The 16,418-nt window shown below is 43.2% G+C and overlaps 1 protein-coding gene, 1 long non-coding RNA gene and 3 other non-coding genes across 5 annotated transcripts; all 5 read left to right on the forward strand.

The window, feature by feature from the left end:
- Positions 1-613: 613 nt before the first annotated feature.
- LOC116685912 (uncharacterized) lies at positions 614-2,265 on the forward strand. Its single transcript, XR_004331080.1, has 2 exons — positions 614-807; positions 1,964-2,265. It is a non-coding gene; the product is annotated as an uncharacterized LOC116685912 (long non-coding RNA).
- A 2,810-nt stretch (positions 2,266-5,075) lies between these two features.
- On the forward strand, positions 5,076-10,657 carry rpl17 (ribosomal protein L17). Its single transcript, XM_032510786.1, has 7 exons — positions 5,076-5,211; positions 6,528-6,577; positions 6,752-6,792; positions 7,837-7,971; positions 8,519-8,617; positions 9,931-10,122; positions 10,580-10,657. The coding sequence occupies exons 1-7, from the start codon at positions 5,099-5,101 to the stop codon at positions 10,625-10,627; spliced, it is 678 nt and encodes a 225-aa protein (XP_032366677.1). The 5' UTR covers positions 5,076-5,098; the 3' UTR covers positions 10,628-10,657.
- Positions 6,616-6,684, forward strand: LOC116687177 (small nucleolar RNA SNORD58). Its single transcript, XR_004331490.1, has one exon. It is a non-coding gene; the product is annotated as a small nucleolar RNA SNORD58 (small nucleolar RNA).
- LOC116687176 (small nucleolar RNA SNORD58) lies at positions 8,377-8,442 on the forward strand. Its single transcript, XR_004331489.1, has one exon. It is a non-coding gene; the product is annotated as a small nucleolar RNA SNORD58 (small nucleolar RNA).
- Positions 8,978-9,042, forward strand: LOC116687178 (small nucleolar RNA SNORD58). The gene has a single exon (XR_004331491.1). It is a non-coding gene; the product is annotated as a small nucleolar RNA SNORD58 (small nucleolar RNA).
- Positions 10,658-16,418: the final 5,761 nt, after the last annotated feature.

A 16,418-nucleotide genomic window follows, 5' to 3' on the forward strand; every position in this document is an offset into this window, starting at 1 on the left:
TAATACTGTATCTGAAGTCTCTTTTATAGACCTTAGTGGTCCCTAATACTGTATCTGAAGTCTCTTTATATAGACCTTAGTGGTCCCAATACTGGATCTGAAGTCTCTTTATATAGACCTTAGTGGTACTAACTCATATTTCAGATATAGACATTATTAAAGGGGGTCAGATTTGACCCGAGGACACCAGGACCTCTACGGTCCTGCAGGACTGTCCGGGGGTGTCTCGTCTTCTTTGTCCCTGCGTCTCTGCCCTGTGATCCTGCAGAGACCGTCTCTCCGTCCATTAACTGTCCCGCGCACCACAACAGATCATATAAAGCAGCTTAGGCTAATCCTGCTACCCATCATGCACTGGGCCATAAACCTGCTCCTACCCAACATGCACTGGGCCCGCAGGCAAGTTGTCTGGGGGGGGGTGTACGTCCTGGAGGGGCAGATGTTATTGTCCCTTTATCTGTGTATTAGTAGTTGGACTCTGACTGTCTGACTCCCTGTCTGACTGTCTGACTTCCTGTCTGACTTCCTGTCTGACTGTCTGACTTCCTGTCTGTGTGTCTGACTTCCTGTCTGACTTCCTGTCTGACTTCCTGTCTGACTTCCTGTTCCAGGCGAGCTGCTGAGCGAGCCGCGTCCTGAGGGTCTGACGGAGATCTTGTGTCCGAAGAACGGCTCCGAGCGCGTCGACGTGGCGCTGGTCTACCCCCCGACCCCCGCCGTGCTGAGCCCCGGCCTCCAGTGACCCCCCAACCCCCCCCCCCCCCCAACCTGCCCCCTGCCCCGACCTCGCCGGATCACTGCCCCCCCGTACGTATCTGTCCTGCATCTGAAAAACATACAAACTCACATTTCACTTGTTACCGTGTTTTAGTCACTTTTAAAAATGTATTTACAATGTTTTCGACACTTTATTCAGCAGCAGGACTACAAAACCATGGAAACCTGTTCTGGTCCTACCTCAAAATACAGACCTGGACCTGAAGATGAGCAGAATATGGGCCCTTTAATAATAATGTGGCCCTTTAATAATAATGTGGGCCCTTTAATAATAATGTGGGCCCTTTAATAATAATGGGCCCTTTAATAATAATATGGGCCCTTTAATAATAATATGGGCCCTTTAATAATAATGTGGGCCCTTTAATAATAATATGGGCCCTTTAATAATAATATGGGCCCTTTAATAATAATGTGGGCCCCTTAATAACAATATGGGCCCTTTAATAATAATATGGCCCCTTTAATAACAAAATGGGCCCTTTAATAATAACATGGGCCCTTTAATAATAATATGGGCCCTTTAATAACAATATGGGCCCTTTAATAATAACATGGCCCCTTTAATAATAATACGGCCCTTTAATAATAATACGGGCCCTTTAATAATAATGTGGGCCCTTTAATAATAATACGGGCCCGTTAATAATAATGTGGGCCCTTTAATAATAATGTGGGCCCTTTAATAATAATATGGGCCCTTTAATAACAATATGGGCCCTTTAATAATAACATGGCCCCTTTAATAATAATATGGGCCCTTTAATAATAATACGGGCCCTTTAATAATAATGTGGGCCCTTTAATAATAATATGGGCCCTTTAATAATAATGTGGGCCCTTTAACAATAATACGGGCCCTTTAATAATAATGTGGGCCCTTTAATAATAATGTGGGCCCTTTAATAATAATGTGGGCCCTTTAATAATAATACGGGCCCTTTAATAATAATACGGGCCCTTTAATAATAATATGGGCCCTTTAATAATAATGTGGGCCCTTTAATATCAATACGGGCCCTTTAATGGTGCGTTGTGTATTCTCGTTATGTTCTGACTGTATGTCGTCCTGCACGCTGACGGCCGGGTCGGCGTAGCCAATGAGAAGCTGTTCTCCACGGCCCACCTGGTCTAATAAAGGTAAATTAAAACATAGATTAAGAGACGATGTGTCCTTGTGTTGCAGGACGTTGTCCGTCTGGGACCTGGGACGTCTCATCGACATCAGACAGTATTTAAGGATCAGGACGTTGTCTCTCAGTCTCTGGACAGACGTCTTTTTAATCATTTCTACACACCACAGACGTCTGTAACGCTGAGGACCGCGTTGCATTGTGGGCCGGATCTCTGCAACGCCCCCCCCCCCCCCCCCCCAGAAGGTTTCACGGGACGGAAGTGTCCCGCGATGTGTTCGAGTGTTGAATCAGAATCAGACACTAATGCAGCAAAAACATGACGATGTGTTGAGTGTATGTGCAAGAAGAGAGAGGAGCGGTTTCTCCAGTGTCTCGGAGCTGCAGAGTTTAAAGGGTAAATTTGGGTTTTTAACCAGATTTTCCTGTTGTTTGTGTGTAAGTCACCGATGGGAACAACGAGTCCGGTCCAGTATTACACGAGACTGCTGCTGTCGGGAGTCAGCCACACATTCTACAATGTAAGTTAATGAGGCAATTGTGCAGCTTCACTAGAAGTTGTGTTGTTGTTGCTGACAGACTCAGATTATTATTCGAAGTGTGTGACAACATTATGGGATGGATCCCTACAGAGATAGACCTTTTAGTTAAAGAGTAAGATCCTTTTAGTTTAACATGAACAGAAATCACCATCACCAACCCACCAGACTCCATGTAAATAATCACTACTTTTAGCGTGTATAGAGCAGCATATCTCCACCAGACTCCATGTAAATAATCTCTACTTTAGCATGTATAGAGCAGCATATCTCCACCAGACTCCCATGTAAATATCTCTACTTTTAGCATGTATAGAGCAGCATATCTCCACCAGACTCCATGAAATAATCTCTACTTTTAGCGTGTATAGAGCAGCATATCTCCCACCAGACTCCATGTAAATAATCCTCTACTTTTAGCATGTATAGAGCAGCATATCTCCACCAGACCTCCATGTAAATAATCTCTACTTTTAGCATGTATAGAGCAGCATATCCCACCAGACTCCATGTAAATAATCACTACTTTTAGCGTGTATAGAGCAGCATATCTCCACCAGACTCCATGTAAATAATCACTACTTTTAGCATGTATAGAGCAGCATATCTCCACCAGACTCCATGTAATAATCACTACTACTTTTAGCATGTATAGAGCAGCATATCTCCACCAGACTCCATGTAAATAATCACTACTTTAGCGTGTATAGAGCAGCATATCTCCACCAGACTCCATGTAAATAATCACTACTTTTAGCGTGTATAGAGCAGCATATCTCCACCAGACTCCATGTAATAATCACTACTTTTAGCGTGTATAGAGCAGCATATCTCCACCAGACTCATGTAATAATCACTGCTTTTAGCATGTATAGAAGCACATATCTCCCCCAGACTCCATGTAATAATCTCTACTTTTAGCATGTATAGAGCAGCATATCTCCACCAGACTCCATGTAAATAATCACTACTTTTAGCGTGTATAGAGCAGCATATCTCCACCAGACTCCATGTAAATAATCACTACTTTTAGCGTGTATAGAGCAGCATATCTCCACCGACTCCATGTAAATAATCACTACTTTTAGTGTGTATAGAGCAACATATCTCCACCAGACTTTACATGGAGTCTGGTGGGTTTGGTGATGGTGATTTCTGTTTCATGTTAAACTAAAAGGATCTTCCTCTTTAACTAAAAGGTCTATCTCTGTAGGGATCCATCCCATAATGTCATCACACACTTAAAACAATATTCTGAGTCTGTCAGCAACAACAACACAACTTTTAGTGGACGCTAAGTGTCAGTTTAACGTTACATTTCAGCTTTCTGGACCACTGTCAAAAGATTGTTGTTCACATCAGTCACTTAGGCACTAAAACATGCGTAAACGTGTTTAAAAAGAAACTCATATTCCAGATATAGACATTTATTAAAGGGTCAGATTTGCCCCAAGGACAATGGGAGGTTAATATTGGGAGAAAACTCTTCTCTGTAGAGCAGTTGGAGATGTAAAGATGGAGCAGAGTTCAGATAAATGGACAGATGTGTATGCAAGTGTGTGACTGTAACTGTTATTTATATATATTATATATATATATATATATTATATATATTATATATATATATATATATATATAAAGAACATCAGGCTTTGTTTCACTTCAAATTAATTAATGTATGGATGTTTTTCACTGCAGGATGTAATAATATCTTTATTTTTTTATGTTTTCATTATTTGCAGTGGTGTGGTGTGTTGGTGTGTGTGGGTGTGTGTGTGTGTGTGTGTGTGTGTGTGTTTTGTGTGTGTGTGTGTTTTGTGGTGTGTTTGTTGTGTGTGTGTGTGTGTGTGTGTGTGTGTGTGTGTTTGTTTTATACGTCTCACAGTTCCACATGAAATACCAAATAAACCAAAAACTGCTTTAGTACCACAGAGCCCCGGCTCCTTCGTGTTTGTTTTGTGACGTTTTGGCTCTTTTAGACATTATTTTATTATTATTTTCCACTTCCGTTCAACATTTTTATCTCGTTTTGTGACAGTTTTATTTTTATTTTTGTCACTTTTTTTTTCACTTTTTTATTTTATTTTATTAAATTTTTGTTGCTTCTCTTGAGAAATTTTGTAGTTTTTTATTTTTGTAATTTTTTTCGTTTATTTTCAACTTTTTTTCTTTTTTTAATGTTTTTATGTTTTAATGTTTTCACTCTTTTAGGCATTAATTTTTTTTCCCACTTTTTTATGTTTTTTGTCTCGTTTTTTTCACTTTTTAATTTAATTTAATTTAATTTAGTTTTATTGCATTCTCTTGAAAATTTTAGTAAAATTTTTTTTGTTAATTTTCGACTTTTTTCACAAGTAATTTTATGTTTTTGTGACGTTTTCACTCTTTTAGACTTTAATTTGTTTTTAGACATTTTTTTTAGACATTTAGTTTTTGTCTCGTTTTTAAAAACAGATTTTTTTCACTTCTTTATTTTATGTACTTGTTATTGCATTCTATTGTAAAACGTTTTAGCTTTTTTGTTTTTTTTATTTTTGTTTATTTTCAACTTTTTGTATTTTCTGTTCATATTTTGAATGGGCTGCAGTACCATCTCTAACCGCTAGCTGTTAGCATTACACTGCCATCCAGTATCATTGAAGGTCCCGGATGTTGCCCGGGCGCTTCGTCCGCCTGGCCGACAGGGGGCGGCAGACCCACCGAGACGCGGTAAAAGCGGAGCGCTGTCCCCGGAACTTCCTCTTCGTTCCGCGGCCTCAGAGGTAGGAGATCAGTCCCTCACATCAACACGAGAATCCACGTTAAATCTCAACTAATCTTCGCCATCCTGCTTCTTTATCCGCTGCTATTTGTTCACAACACGTAAATACTCACCGCTGTGTTAGATTTCGGTGTTTGGTGGCGCGAATTCAGATTTATTGTCATGTTTGTGGGGACGCCGGTTCGGCGGCTATCACGTTAGCTCTCCGCCATGTTGGCTCCGTGTGCCGAAATAACCGCTAAAAACGGCTGTTTTAAACGCTAATTATGCACAGTTATGCTTCATATGTTTGCTGTATTATATATATAATGTTAACTAGTGTTTGTGGCTCTACTCTCGCGGTGTTTTGGGTGTTTTTATGCCGAGAGATGTTGTTCCGTGTGCCGATGTTTCTGCACCAAACTCCTGTGTAAAAACGCTCATTTCTGTCCTTTACATTCTAGCGCACACAGGACATTAAACTGGTGTTTCTGCTTAATTTTTAAGATGTTTGTGGCTGTTATCATTGCCGAATTATTAGCAAATACTACCTTAACTTGCTGACAGGCTTTTTACGGATTTATTTTATCTTCATTTAACGTTTTTTACCGATTTTCCAGATATATGAAAATGGACCGCTATGAACCAAACAGCTGTGTTTAAACGCTAATTTCTGCACAGTTGTTTCATGTGTGTGCTATACTATAATTAAGTGTTTTGGGCTCACTATCACGGTGTTTGTGGGTGTTATTAGTGCTTAGAGATGTTGGTTCTGCACCAAACTCCTGTGTAAAAACGCTCATTTCTGTCCTTCACATGTTCCATGTGTCCCACAATGTTAACTAGAGTTTTCTGTTTATTTTTAAGGCATTTGTGGCTGTTATCATTGCCGAATGTTGGCATATACCGACTTAACTTAATGAAGGCTTTCTACAGACTTATTTTATATTCAGTGTTACGTTTTTCATCTCTTCCACATATATGAAAATGGACCGCTATGAACCAAACTAGTGTGTAAAAACGCTTGTTTCTGCACAATTTCTTTCAAATGTGTGGTGTACGATTATATAATGTTAACTAGTGTTTTTGGCTAATTCTCGCAGTAATTGTGGGTGTTATTAGTGCCGATATCTGCTGGTTCTGCACCAAACTACTGTGTTAAGTTGCTCATCTCTGTCCTTAACGTGTTTCATGTGTTCTACATGATAACTAGTGTTTCTGCTTAATTTCTAACGTACTTGTGACTTATTGCCGAAGATTTAGCCGTATACTAACCTGAGTTACTGATAGGCTTTCTACACTTATTTGATATTAATTGACGTTTTTCTGATCTTCCAGATATCTGAAGATGGTCCGCTACTCTCTCGACCCCGAGAACCCGACTAAATGTGAGTGACGTGGTGGTTCAGGTCTTGGTGGTGTTTACCGGCTGTGATGACGTCTTAGGACACCTTTGAATTTCACATGAAACAACTCACTGAACGATCTGAGCTACCGAGATGTAATTAAGACACGTGCTGTGTTAATCTGCTGGGTTCTCATGTATGTTTTTGTTATTGCAGCATGCAAGTCGAGGGGATCCAACCTCCGGGTGCACTTCAAGTTAGAAGGCTGAAATAAACTCTTATTAAACGTCAGGTTAGTTTTCCAACATGGACCATATTTCCCATGTTTAAGTGTCTGACATCATGGAAAGCATCTCTACAGAGAGACTATTTAAACCTCTTTCTTTAAGACTTTTCTGTTTAACCAGTCTCTGTTTAAAACAACAATAAGAAGTACTTTTAGCGTGTTTAGAGCATCATATTTTCACATGTAAATCTGTAAAGTATGTTTATTTCAACCAAAGTTAAAGTTGTGATGGTTGGGAAACCGTAAAAGACGACCCAGAGTGGCTTTTTATAGTTTTATTTAGTTTCTGTCGACTTTAAATAAAGTGTTTTATACGATGCTAAAATAAGTGTTTATTTTCATGGAGTCTGGTCGGTTTAGGAAACGTAATTTTGTACATGATTTGTTTTGAAAAAGGATCTTCCTCTTTACTAAGAGCTCTATCTCTGTAGGGATCCATCCCATAATGTTGTCACACATGTAGAATAATAATCTGAGTCTGTCAGCAACAACAGATCTTTAGTGAAGGTTAATACGAGCTGGACAGTTTGTGTCTCTCAGCGCTGGACCGATGTTCCCGTCTGTCCCTTAGAGACTGAGACATGGGGGACGTAGGGTCCAGGTTCAGAAACTGAAGTTAACATTTGAACCTTTACATCTTTTAAGTTCTTTGGCTGAGATCATCTGGAGTTTTTTTTTAAATATACATACACACACGCACAAAAACACAGGCATAGACTCACAGGCACACCTGTGTGTGTGTGTGTGTGTGTGTGTGTGTTAGTGAGAGAGAGTGAGTCACACGCATACGTACAGACTGTTGTGGATATCTTTAAAGTTCTCAGTAGTGAAACTGACCGTTGATGTGAGATAAGGCAACAGATCAGACGTGTTAATAGATTAATATCATCGTGTTAAATCAGGATTGCAATGTTGACAAAATCATGATTATTTCTTCCATAATCGAGCAGCCCTGACACACACACACACACACACGCATGTCGGATGTTTAGTGTGTGTTTGTTTTCCTCACCAGAACACCCGTGAGACGGCCCAGGCCATCAAGGGCATGCACATCCGCAAGGCCAACAAGTACCTGCGGGACGTGGTGGTGAAGCACCAGTGTGTCCCGTTCCGCCGCTACAACGGGGGCGTGGGGCGCTGCGCTCAGGTAACCAGGGGCTGTTACCAGGGTTACTGGAATCACGGGGGGGGGGTACCTGGGCTGTTACCAGGGTCACTGCAGGGGCTTAAAGTCGTATATGTAATCTTGTGGAAGTAAGCGTTGATGTTTTGCACACACACACACACCACCAATAATGAGGCAAGTTCCTGCTCTTCTTGTGCTAGTAATAGTTTTAATTATAAATTAATTTACCTCATTATCGGTGCAGTTGGCCTTAACTTCCATCTGTGTGTGTAATGAGAATTTGCCTCATGTGGCCTTAATTTCATCCTAGTTTATGTTGAGATGTTGTGTATGTTTAATAAGAATTTGCCTCGTTATCGGTGCAGTTGGCGTTACCTTCCATCCTAGCTGGTGTTGAGGTGATATTTACCCTGGGGACCCTGAAAGTTGCTATGATGACATCTTAGGACACCTTTGAAATGAAGATGAAACTAATCTTTAAATCTGAGCAGCTTTAGGTGGACAAAGTGTCCACTTTACCCCGCAGTGAGGACACGTCTTTACCCTTGTTGTTGTTGTTCCTGTGCAGGCGAAACAGTTCGGCTGGACCCAGGGCCGCTGGCCCAAGAAGAGCGCAGAGTTCCTCCTCCACATGCTCAAGAACGCCGAGAGCAACGCCGAGCTGAAGGTACGCACACACCTCCGTCACATCACATCTCAGCTCAGGTCTTAGGTAACCCTCCTGCTGTCCTCCTTAAAAATATATCTGGAATATGAGTTTCTTTTGAACCAATTCCCATAAAACTGATTCCTTCCAACGCTCTTTCATTCCTCTGATCTCAACTATTAGTCAAAATAATTAATCATTTCTCCTTTTTAACTCTAATATGAGGTATAATTCTATATAAATGAGGTTATTGACCATGAATTCCAGAAAGTATAAAACTAGTAAGATGGTGGTGGTGAAAAAGGGACAAATGTCAAATATTTTGTCCCTTTTTGCCCGGGGGGAACACTCGAGGGTTGAAGGTGACCCGCGTGACGCAGACTGCAGTGATGATGACTTAGGACACCTTTGAGTCAACTGAAAATAAAACGTTGAATCTGAGCGATCTGGTCTTCACCGCGGGTCACATGGTTCGTCAGGAGCCCCTCACGGGCTGGGGGGTGTAGATAGTCCCCAGAGCAGACTAAGATTGGGGGGGGGGGGAGATGCAGAAAAATGTGGAACAGCGACAGTGTCTCAGTTTCTTCTATCTCTGGGAAATGATGCTGCCTTCAAGGGCCCTGGGAAAAATCAAGATCTTTTTATCCATTTTGCCCTGCATTACAATAGATTTTAAGGTTTTATTGTTTGATTTTAGGCCTTAATTCAATTCAAATTCAATTTTATTTATAGTATCAATTCATAACAAGTTATCTCAAGACACTATACAGATAGAGCAGGTCTAGACCACACTCCAGAATTTACAAGTGCCTTAAGTGGTCCGGCCCCAGAGGATTTGCCCCCCCCAGGATATGACACTATTACAGATGTAGAGCTGTTTAGGTCCAAACATCTGTTAGTCTGGCTTTTAACACGTAGCAGTGAAGGGACAACTTCATTCTCCTGGTTCTTTGTGACCTTTTCTGATGTGACTGTTCTCTCTGTTCTCTCTTTCTATTGGATGATGGGTTTACTCCTGGTTTCTGGTGTGAAGCTGCTGTGAAGTGCTTTATAAATTTTGATGTATTAATTCAGGACAATGCGCATAGATGAACATGTACGGCATTTATAAACTTTATAAATTACACGCACATTGAGGAAAATGTTGAATAATTATCTAAACTCAGTACGTTATATTTCTTTAAGATTTTGCTATGATAAGAGTTTTTATCTCTAGAGTTTTGGTGCCTTGTTTACATAAGCTCAGCTGGTTTTAGGGTAGTAGTAGTACCCTGCTGTGTTTCTGATTGTCTCCCCTGCGTCTCCTGTCTCTGATTGGCTCTGCTGTGGTCCAGGGTCTGGACGTGGACTCCCTGGTCATCGAGCACATCCAGGTGAACAAGGCCCCGAAGATGAGGCGCCGCACGTACCGCGCCCACGGCCGCATCAACCCGTACATGAGCTCGCCGTGCCACATCGAGATGATCCTCACGGAGAAGGAGCAGATCGTCCCCAAACCAGAGGAGGAGGTGGCCCAGAAGAAGAAGGTCAGACCGCGTCTTACATCACATAATCAGATGTTAGAGGGTCTCAGCTCTGCTAAAACACAACAAACTCACTTTAAGACTAACGGAAGAAACGTAGATCTGGATATAAAAAGCAGCGGGAATGAAGGGAACAAAGAGGGCAGAAATTAAGTGACAAAATGCAGAAAAAAAATAGAAAACTAGAGAAAAATGTGAGACAGGGGGACGTCTTTAATCTCCCAAACCCCCGTAGCGGATCAGATTAACATGATCAGAAACCTGAGAATCCTTTAATATCTGTGTTATGGTCATAATGAAGCTTCCTGTCCTGCAGCCCTTTACATTTCATGATGTGTGTCTGAAGCTGCACTGATCCTTTAGATGAGCCCTGAAACCACCACTTAAACCTGAGCAGCTGATTGGCTGAACCTGCTGACTTCCTGTGTGGGCGGGACCTAACTCTGTTTTTGTTCTGCAGGTTTCACAGAAGAAGCTGAAGAAGCAGAAGCTGATGGCGCGGGAATAAAAACTAAATAAATCTGACAACTAATCACCAGTCGAGTCTCCTGTTTCTTCATTTTACTCTTACTGGAGTTAGGGGGGCAGGTACTGATAGCTGGGGGGGGGGGGGGGTAGAGGACATGAATAAGAGTGTGTGTGTGTGTGTAAAATGTCATGCAGCAGAGTTAATGCATGTTTAAAATAGCGTTAAAAACTACAAAATGCAATGTGTTGATTACTAGACTAAACACTAATTAGTCTCTGTGGAAAACACTGTAGTGGGTCTCTACCTTCTCTATAGTGAATATCAGCAGCTTTCACTCATGGTAATACTGGATAACTTCATATTATACAGTTGTGCGCCTAAGTTTACATAACCTGGCAGTATTCATGATTTGGCCATTTTTCAGAGAATATGAATGATAACACAACCATTTCTTTCCCTCATGGTTAGTGGTTGGGTGAAAAATCTAACCATGTCCAATTTAGTTAGTAAACTGCAGATATTTAGATGAACAATTTCCAGTCCAGGCATTGATTTGCATTCAGCAGGGGTCGAGACATGTTGGAGACCAGGACCAGGATTGGGCTGCACATTTCCAGGTAGAAGTAGTACAATAATCAATCTGCACCGGACAGCATATTTTAAAGCCGGCCAATCAAATGCTGAGACCAGGTAATGCCTCTCATTAATGGAGAGACAATTATACAAAACAAAGAAGTTTTGCAGTTTGGGCTGATACCAATCCATCCAAAGTCCAGGGTCTAACAAAATGTAAATGGTTCCTGGTCTATGTCAACACTGTTTTTATTGCCACTATAGTACGTTTAATAGATAGAGGGATGCCCCCCCCCCCCCCCCCACCCAGAAGTATTTTACAAGGTAAAAGATGAGGTTTCATATGTGTAGCTGCCGTTAACCGAGGAGTCGTCTTAAAGGAGAAGGTCAAGGTGCCCTCCTGCTACTGGCATTCATCTTAATTACACCCCCCACCCCCCCCCCAAACCTGTGTTTATAATAACAATGTGAAACTTAAACCCAAAGAGACAGTCATACTGTAAGTCACACTACTATGTATTAGGGAAAACATTTGTTTCTTCTGTCATAATAATGGTAGTATGAGTATGTAACACACCCAGTATCTCTCTCAGAGCACTCCTCGTCCAGGAATGAAACTAAACCTGATAACTCCTCCCAGTCACATGATGTTTTCATCCACGCTCAGACTAGTCTCACTTCTCAGGAAGTGAGACTCAGACAGACAGTGTTTTACATCACAGTTTAGACGTTATTTCCCATTAAAGTAAACCTATCAGGCAAAATCATTACATAAAGTATGTTATATTACAGAACTATTATCAACTGTTAGAACTATAACTTCATGTGTCACATATAACAAAAACACTTAAATGTATAACATCAAAAAAGACCAAACAAGATAACTACAGCTGTTCTGATATTACAGACCCCCCCCCCCCTCCCCCCATAAACAGGACAGTATATAAAGTATAAAGTGGACCCGCTGTTAGGTGTCCTCCTGTGTGATACAGGAAAGTATATAAAGTGCTGGTCATATCATTTCAAAATCATGAAAAAGTTATATTCATTCATCACACACAGAGTGATATATTTCAAATGTTCATTTCTTTTAATTATGATGATTATAACTGACAACCAATGAAAACCCCAAATTGAGTATCTCATAAAATTAGAATATTGTGACAAGGTTCAAAGTTGAAGACCCCTGGTGCCACTCTCTCATCAGCTGATTAACTCCAAACACCTGCAAAGGCCTTTAAATGGTCTCTGGGTCTAGTTCTGTAGGCTACACCATCATGGGGGACACAGCTGAGGGGACAGATGTCCAGAAGACGACCATTGACACCTTGGACAAGGAGGGCAAGACACAACAGGTCATTGGTAAAGAGGCTGCTGCTCACAGAGCTCTGTGTCCCAGCACTTTATATAGAGGCCAAGGGAAGGAAAAGATGGGGTAGAAAAACCTGTTCAAGCAATAGGAATAACCCCACCCTGGAGAGGGTAAAACCCCACCCTGGAGAGGGTATAAGCCCACCCTGGAGAGGATATAACCCCACCCTGGAGAGGGTATAACCCCACCCTGGAGAGGGTATAACCCCACCCTGGAGAGGGTATAACCCCACCCTGGAGAGGGTATAACCCCACCCTGGAGAGGGATAACCCCACCCTGGAGAGGGTATAACCCCACCCTGGAGAGGGTATAACCCCACCCTGGAGAGGGTAAAACCCCACCCTGGAGAGGGTATAACCCCACCCTGGAGAGGGGATAACTCCACCCTGGAGAGGGTAAAACCCCACCCTGGAGAGGATATAACCCCACCCTGGAGAGGGTAAAACCCCACCCTGGAGAGGGTATACCCGTACCCTGGAGAGGGTATAACCCCACCCTGGAGAGGATATAACCCCACCCTGGAGAGGATATAACCCCACCCTGGAGAGGATATAACCGCACCCTGGAGAGGATATAACCCCACCCTAGAGAGGATATAACCCCACCCTGGAGAGGATATAACCCCACCCTGGAGAGGGTATACCCGTACCCTGGAGAGGGTATAACCCCACCCTGGAGAGGATATAACCCCACCCTGGAGAGGGTATACCCGTACCCTGGAGAGGGTATAACCCCACCCTGGAGAGGATATAACCCCACCCTGGAGAGGGTATAACCCCACTCTAGAGAGGACTGGGAAACAAAACCCATTCAAAAATGTGGGAGAGATTCCCAAAGAGTGGACTTCAGCTGGAGTCAGTGCTTCAAGAACCACCACGCACCGACGTATGCAAGACCTGGGTTCCAGCTGTCGCATTTCTTGTGTCACGCCACTCTGGAACAAGACAGAACTGGTTTAAGGACCATGGTATCCCTGTTCTTAATTGGCCAGCAAACTGTCCTGACCTTAACCCCGTAGAAAACCTATGGGGTATTATGAAGAGGATGATGCGATGCACCAGACCCAACAATGCAGAAGAGCTGAAGGCCACTATCAGAGCAACCTGGGCTCTCATAACACCTGAGCAGGGCCACAGACTGATGGACTCCACGCCACGCCGCGCTGCTGCAGTAATGGACGTGCATGGAGTGCATTCAACTTTGAGCCTCTTGCTCAGAAATTCAGCCCAGAGGATTGTGGGTCAGAAATCCGCTGGCTGCATACTGCAGAATGTGACCGGGTGCATAGGACGGTTTTTGACGTACTGACGTCACACTACTATGTATTAGGGTAACATTGTTTTTACTGTCATAATAATGGTAGTATGGGTTAGTAACCACACCCTATCTCCCAAAGCACTCCTCATCCAGGAAAGAAACTAAACCTATAACATCCTCCCTATCACATAATGTTTTAAGATCAGAGCTCAGACTAGTCTCACTCAGACAGTCGTTGTCACTGAGAGAGGTGCGATGGCGCAGAGAGGAGTTCAGCTGGACCGGGAACCTTCTCTTGTTCCATCTGTCTGGATCTACTGAAGATCCGTGACTACTCCCTGTGGACACAGCTACTGCATGAACTGTATTAAAAGCCACTGGGATGGAGAGGATGGTAAGGACAGCTACAGCTGTCCTCAGTGCAGGAAGACGTTCACACCGAGGCCTGTCCTGCTGAAAACACCATGTTAGCAGATTTAGTGGAGGAGCTGAAGAAGACTGGACTCCAAGCTGCTCCTGCTGATCACTGCTATGCTGGAGCTGAAGATGTGCCTGTGATGTCTGCACCGGGAGGAAACTCAAAGCCATCAGTCCTGTCTCATCTGTCTTGTCTCTTACTGTGAGAATCACCTTCAGCTTCATTATGATGTAGCTCAGTTAAAGAAACACAAGCTGGTGGAGCCGTCCAAGAACTCCAGGAGAACGTCTGCTCTCGTCATGATGAGGTGATGAAGATGTTCTGCCGTACTGATCAGCAGCTTATCTGGTATCTCTGCTCTGTGGAGGACATAAAGGCCACGACACAGTCTCAGCTGCAGCAGAGAGAGCTGAGAGGCAGAGAGAGCTCGAGGGAGTCGACTCAACATCCGCAGAGAATCCAGGACAGAGAGAAAGATGTGAAGCTGCTTCAACAGCAGGCGGAGGCCATCAATCTCTCGCTGATGAAGCAGTGGAGGACAGCCAGAAGATCTTCACTGAGCTGATCCGTCTCCTGGAGAAAGAAGCTCTGATGTGAAGCAGCAGGTCATATCCCAGCAGGAAAGGGAGTGAGTCGAGTCCGAGAGCTTCAGGATAAGCTGGAGCAGAGATCACTGAGCTGAAGAGGAAAGACGCTGAGCTGAAGAAGCTCTCACACCAGAGGACCACAACCAAGTTCTACACACCTACCCCTCACTGGCACCACTCAGCCAATCAGCTCCAGCATCCAGATCCGTCCTCTGAGCTGCTTTGAGGACGTGCAGCGGCCGTGTCCGAGCTCAGAGATAACTACAGGACGTCCTGAAGAGAAGAGGACAAACGTCTCCTGACAGGACTGAAGTGGACGTTTTACTGCCTCAACCAGAGCCCAGACCAGAGCTGGATTCTTACATATTCACGTGAAATCACCCTGGATCCAAACACAGCACACCACGGCTGTTATTATCTGAGGGGAACGGAAAGCACGTTAATGAGTCAACGACTTACATCTTATTCTAGTCACCCAGACAGATTCACTGAAAGATATCAGGTCCTGAGTAGAGAGAGTCTGACTGGACGTGTTACTGGGAGGTGGAGAGGAGAGGAGAACTAGTTTCTGTAGCAGTCGCATACAAGAATATCAGGAGAGAGGGGGGGTGGGAGGATGTAGATTTGGACACAATGACAAATCTTGGGCATTATTTTGTAAAAACAACGTTTATACATTTTGGCCCACCGATGTCCAAACTCGTGTCCCAGGTCCTGGGTCCTCCAGAGTAGGAGTGTACCTGGATCACCGTGCAGGTATTCTGTCCTTCTACAGCGTCTCTGAACCATGACTCTCCTCCACAGAGTCCAGACCACGTTCACTCAGCCCCTCTATGCTGGACTAGGGTTTGATATGTTTGAAGGCTCTGCTGAGTTGTGTAAATTGAAGTAGACAGAAGTCATTTAAGGGTTAAATTAAACTCTTTGACTTATTTAGTCTCCATGGTTACTGTAGAGAGCTGATTGTTGAGGCCTTTCTTCACTGCTCAGAGATCATCTGTCAATCAAACATAATGGGATGTCCTTTGACATCTTTTAGTTGTGTTTAAAGTTTATTTGTGTTGTTTAAATGACGTACAAAAGGAGTTCCATTAGTTTCTTTACTGTCTTTACCTTAAAGTGTCTAAATGAACATGAACATGAGCCTATAGGATTATTAGGACCACCATACTAATACTGTGTTTGACCCCCTTTCTCCTTCAGAACTGCCTTAATTCTCCATGGCATTGATTCAACAAGGTGCTGAAAGCATTCTTTAGAAATGTTGGCCCGTATTTAGAGGATAGCATCTTGCATCTGTTGGAGATTTGTGGGATGCACATCCAGGGCTCGAAGCTCCCGTTCCACTACTTCCCAAGAGCTCTTGGGTTGAGATCTGGTGACTGGGGGGGCATTTTAGTCCAGGTTGAGATCTGGTGACTGGGGGGGCATTTTAGTCCAGGTTGAGATCTGGTGACTTGGGGGGGGGCATTTTAGTGCAGTGAACTCATCGTCATGTTGAAGAAACCAGTTGTAAATGATGTGAGCTTTGTGCCATGGGGCATCATCTTGCTGGAAGGAGCCATCAGAGGACGGGACATAGGGGCCATAAAGGGACGGACATGGTCAGGAACCAGGCTCAGG

The sequence above is a fragment of the Etheostoma spectabile genome, chromosome 3 (genome assembly GCF_008692095.1).
Source record: "Etheostoma spectabile isolate EspeVRDwgs_2016 chromosome 3, UIUC_Espe_1.0, whole genome shotgun sequence".
NCBI lineage: Eukaryota > Metazoa > Chordata > Actinopteri > Perciformes > Percidae > Etheostoma > Etheostoma spectabile.

Excerpts from the sequence above, each read along its gene's own strand:
- rpl17 (XM_032510786.1), top strand. The coding sequence starts at position 5,099 with ATGTTGCCCGGGCGCTTCGTCCGCCTGGCCGACAGGGGGCGGCAGACC. Across the intron at positions 5,212-6,527 it reads TTCGTTCCGCGGCCTCAGAG|ATATCTGAAGATGGTCCGCT; the intron begins GTAGGAGATCAG and ends CTGATCTTCCAG. Across the intron at positions 10,123-10,579 it reads AGGTGGCCCAGAAGAAGAAG|GTTTCACAGAAGAAGCTGAA; the intron begins GTCAGACCGCGT and ends TTTGTTCTGCAG.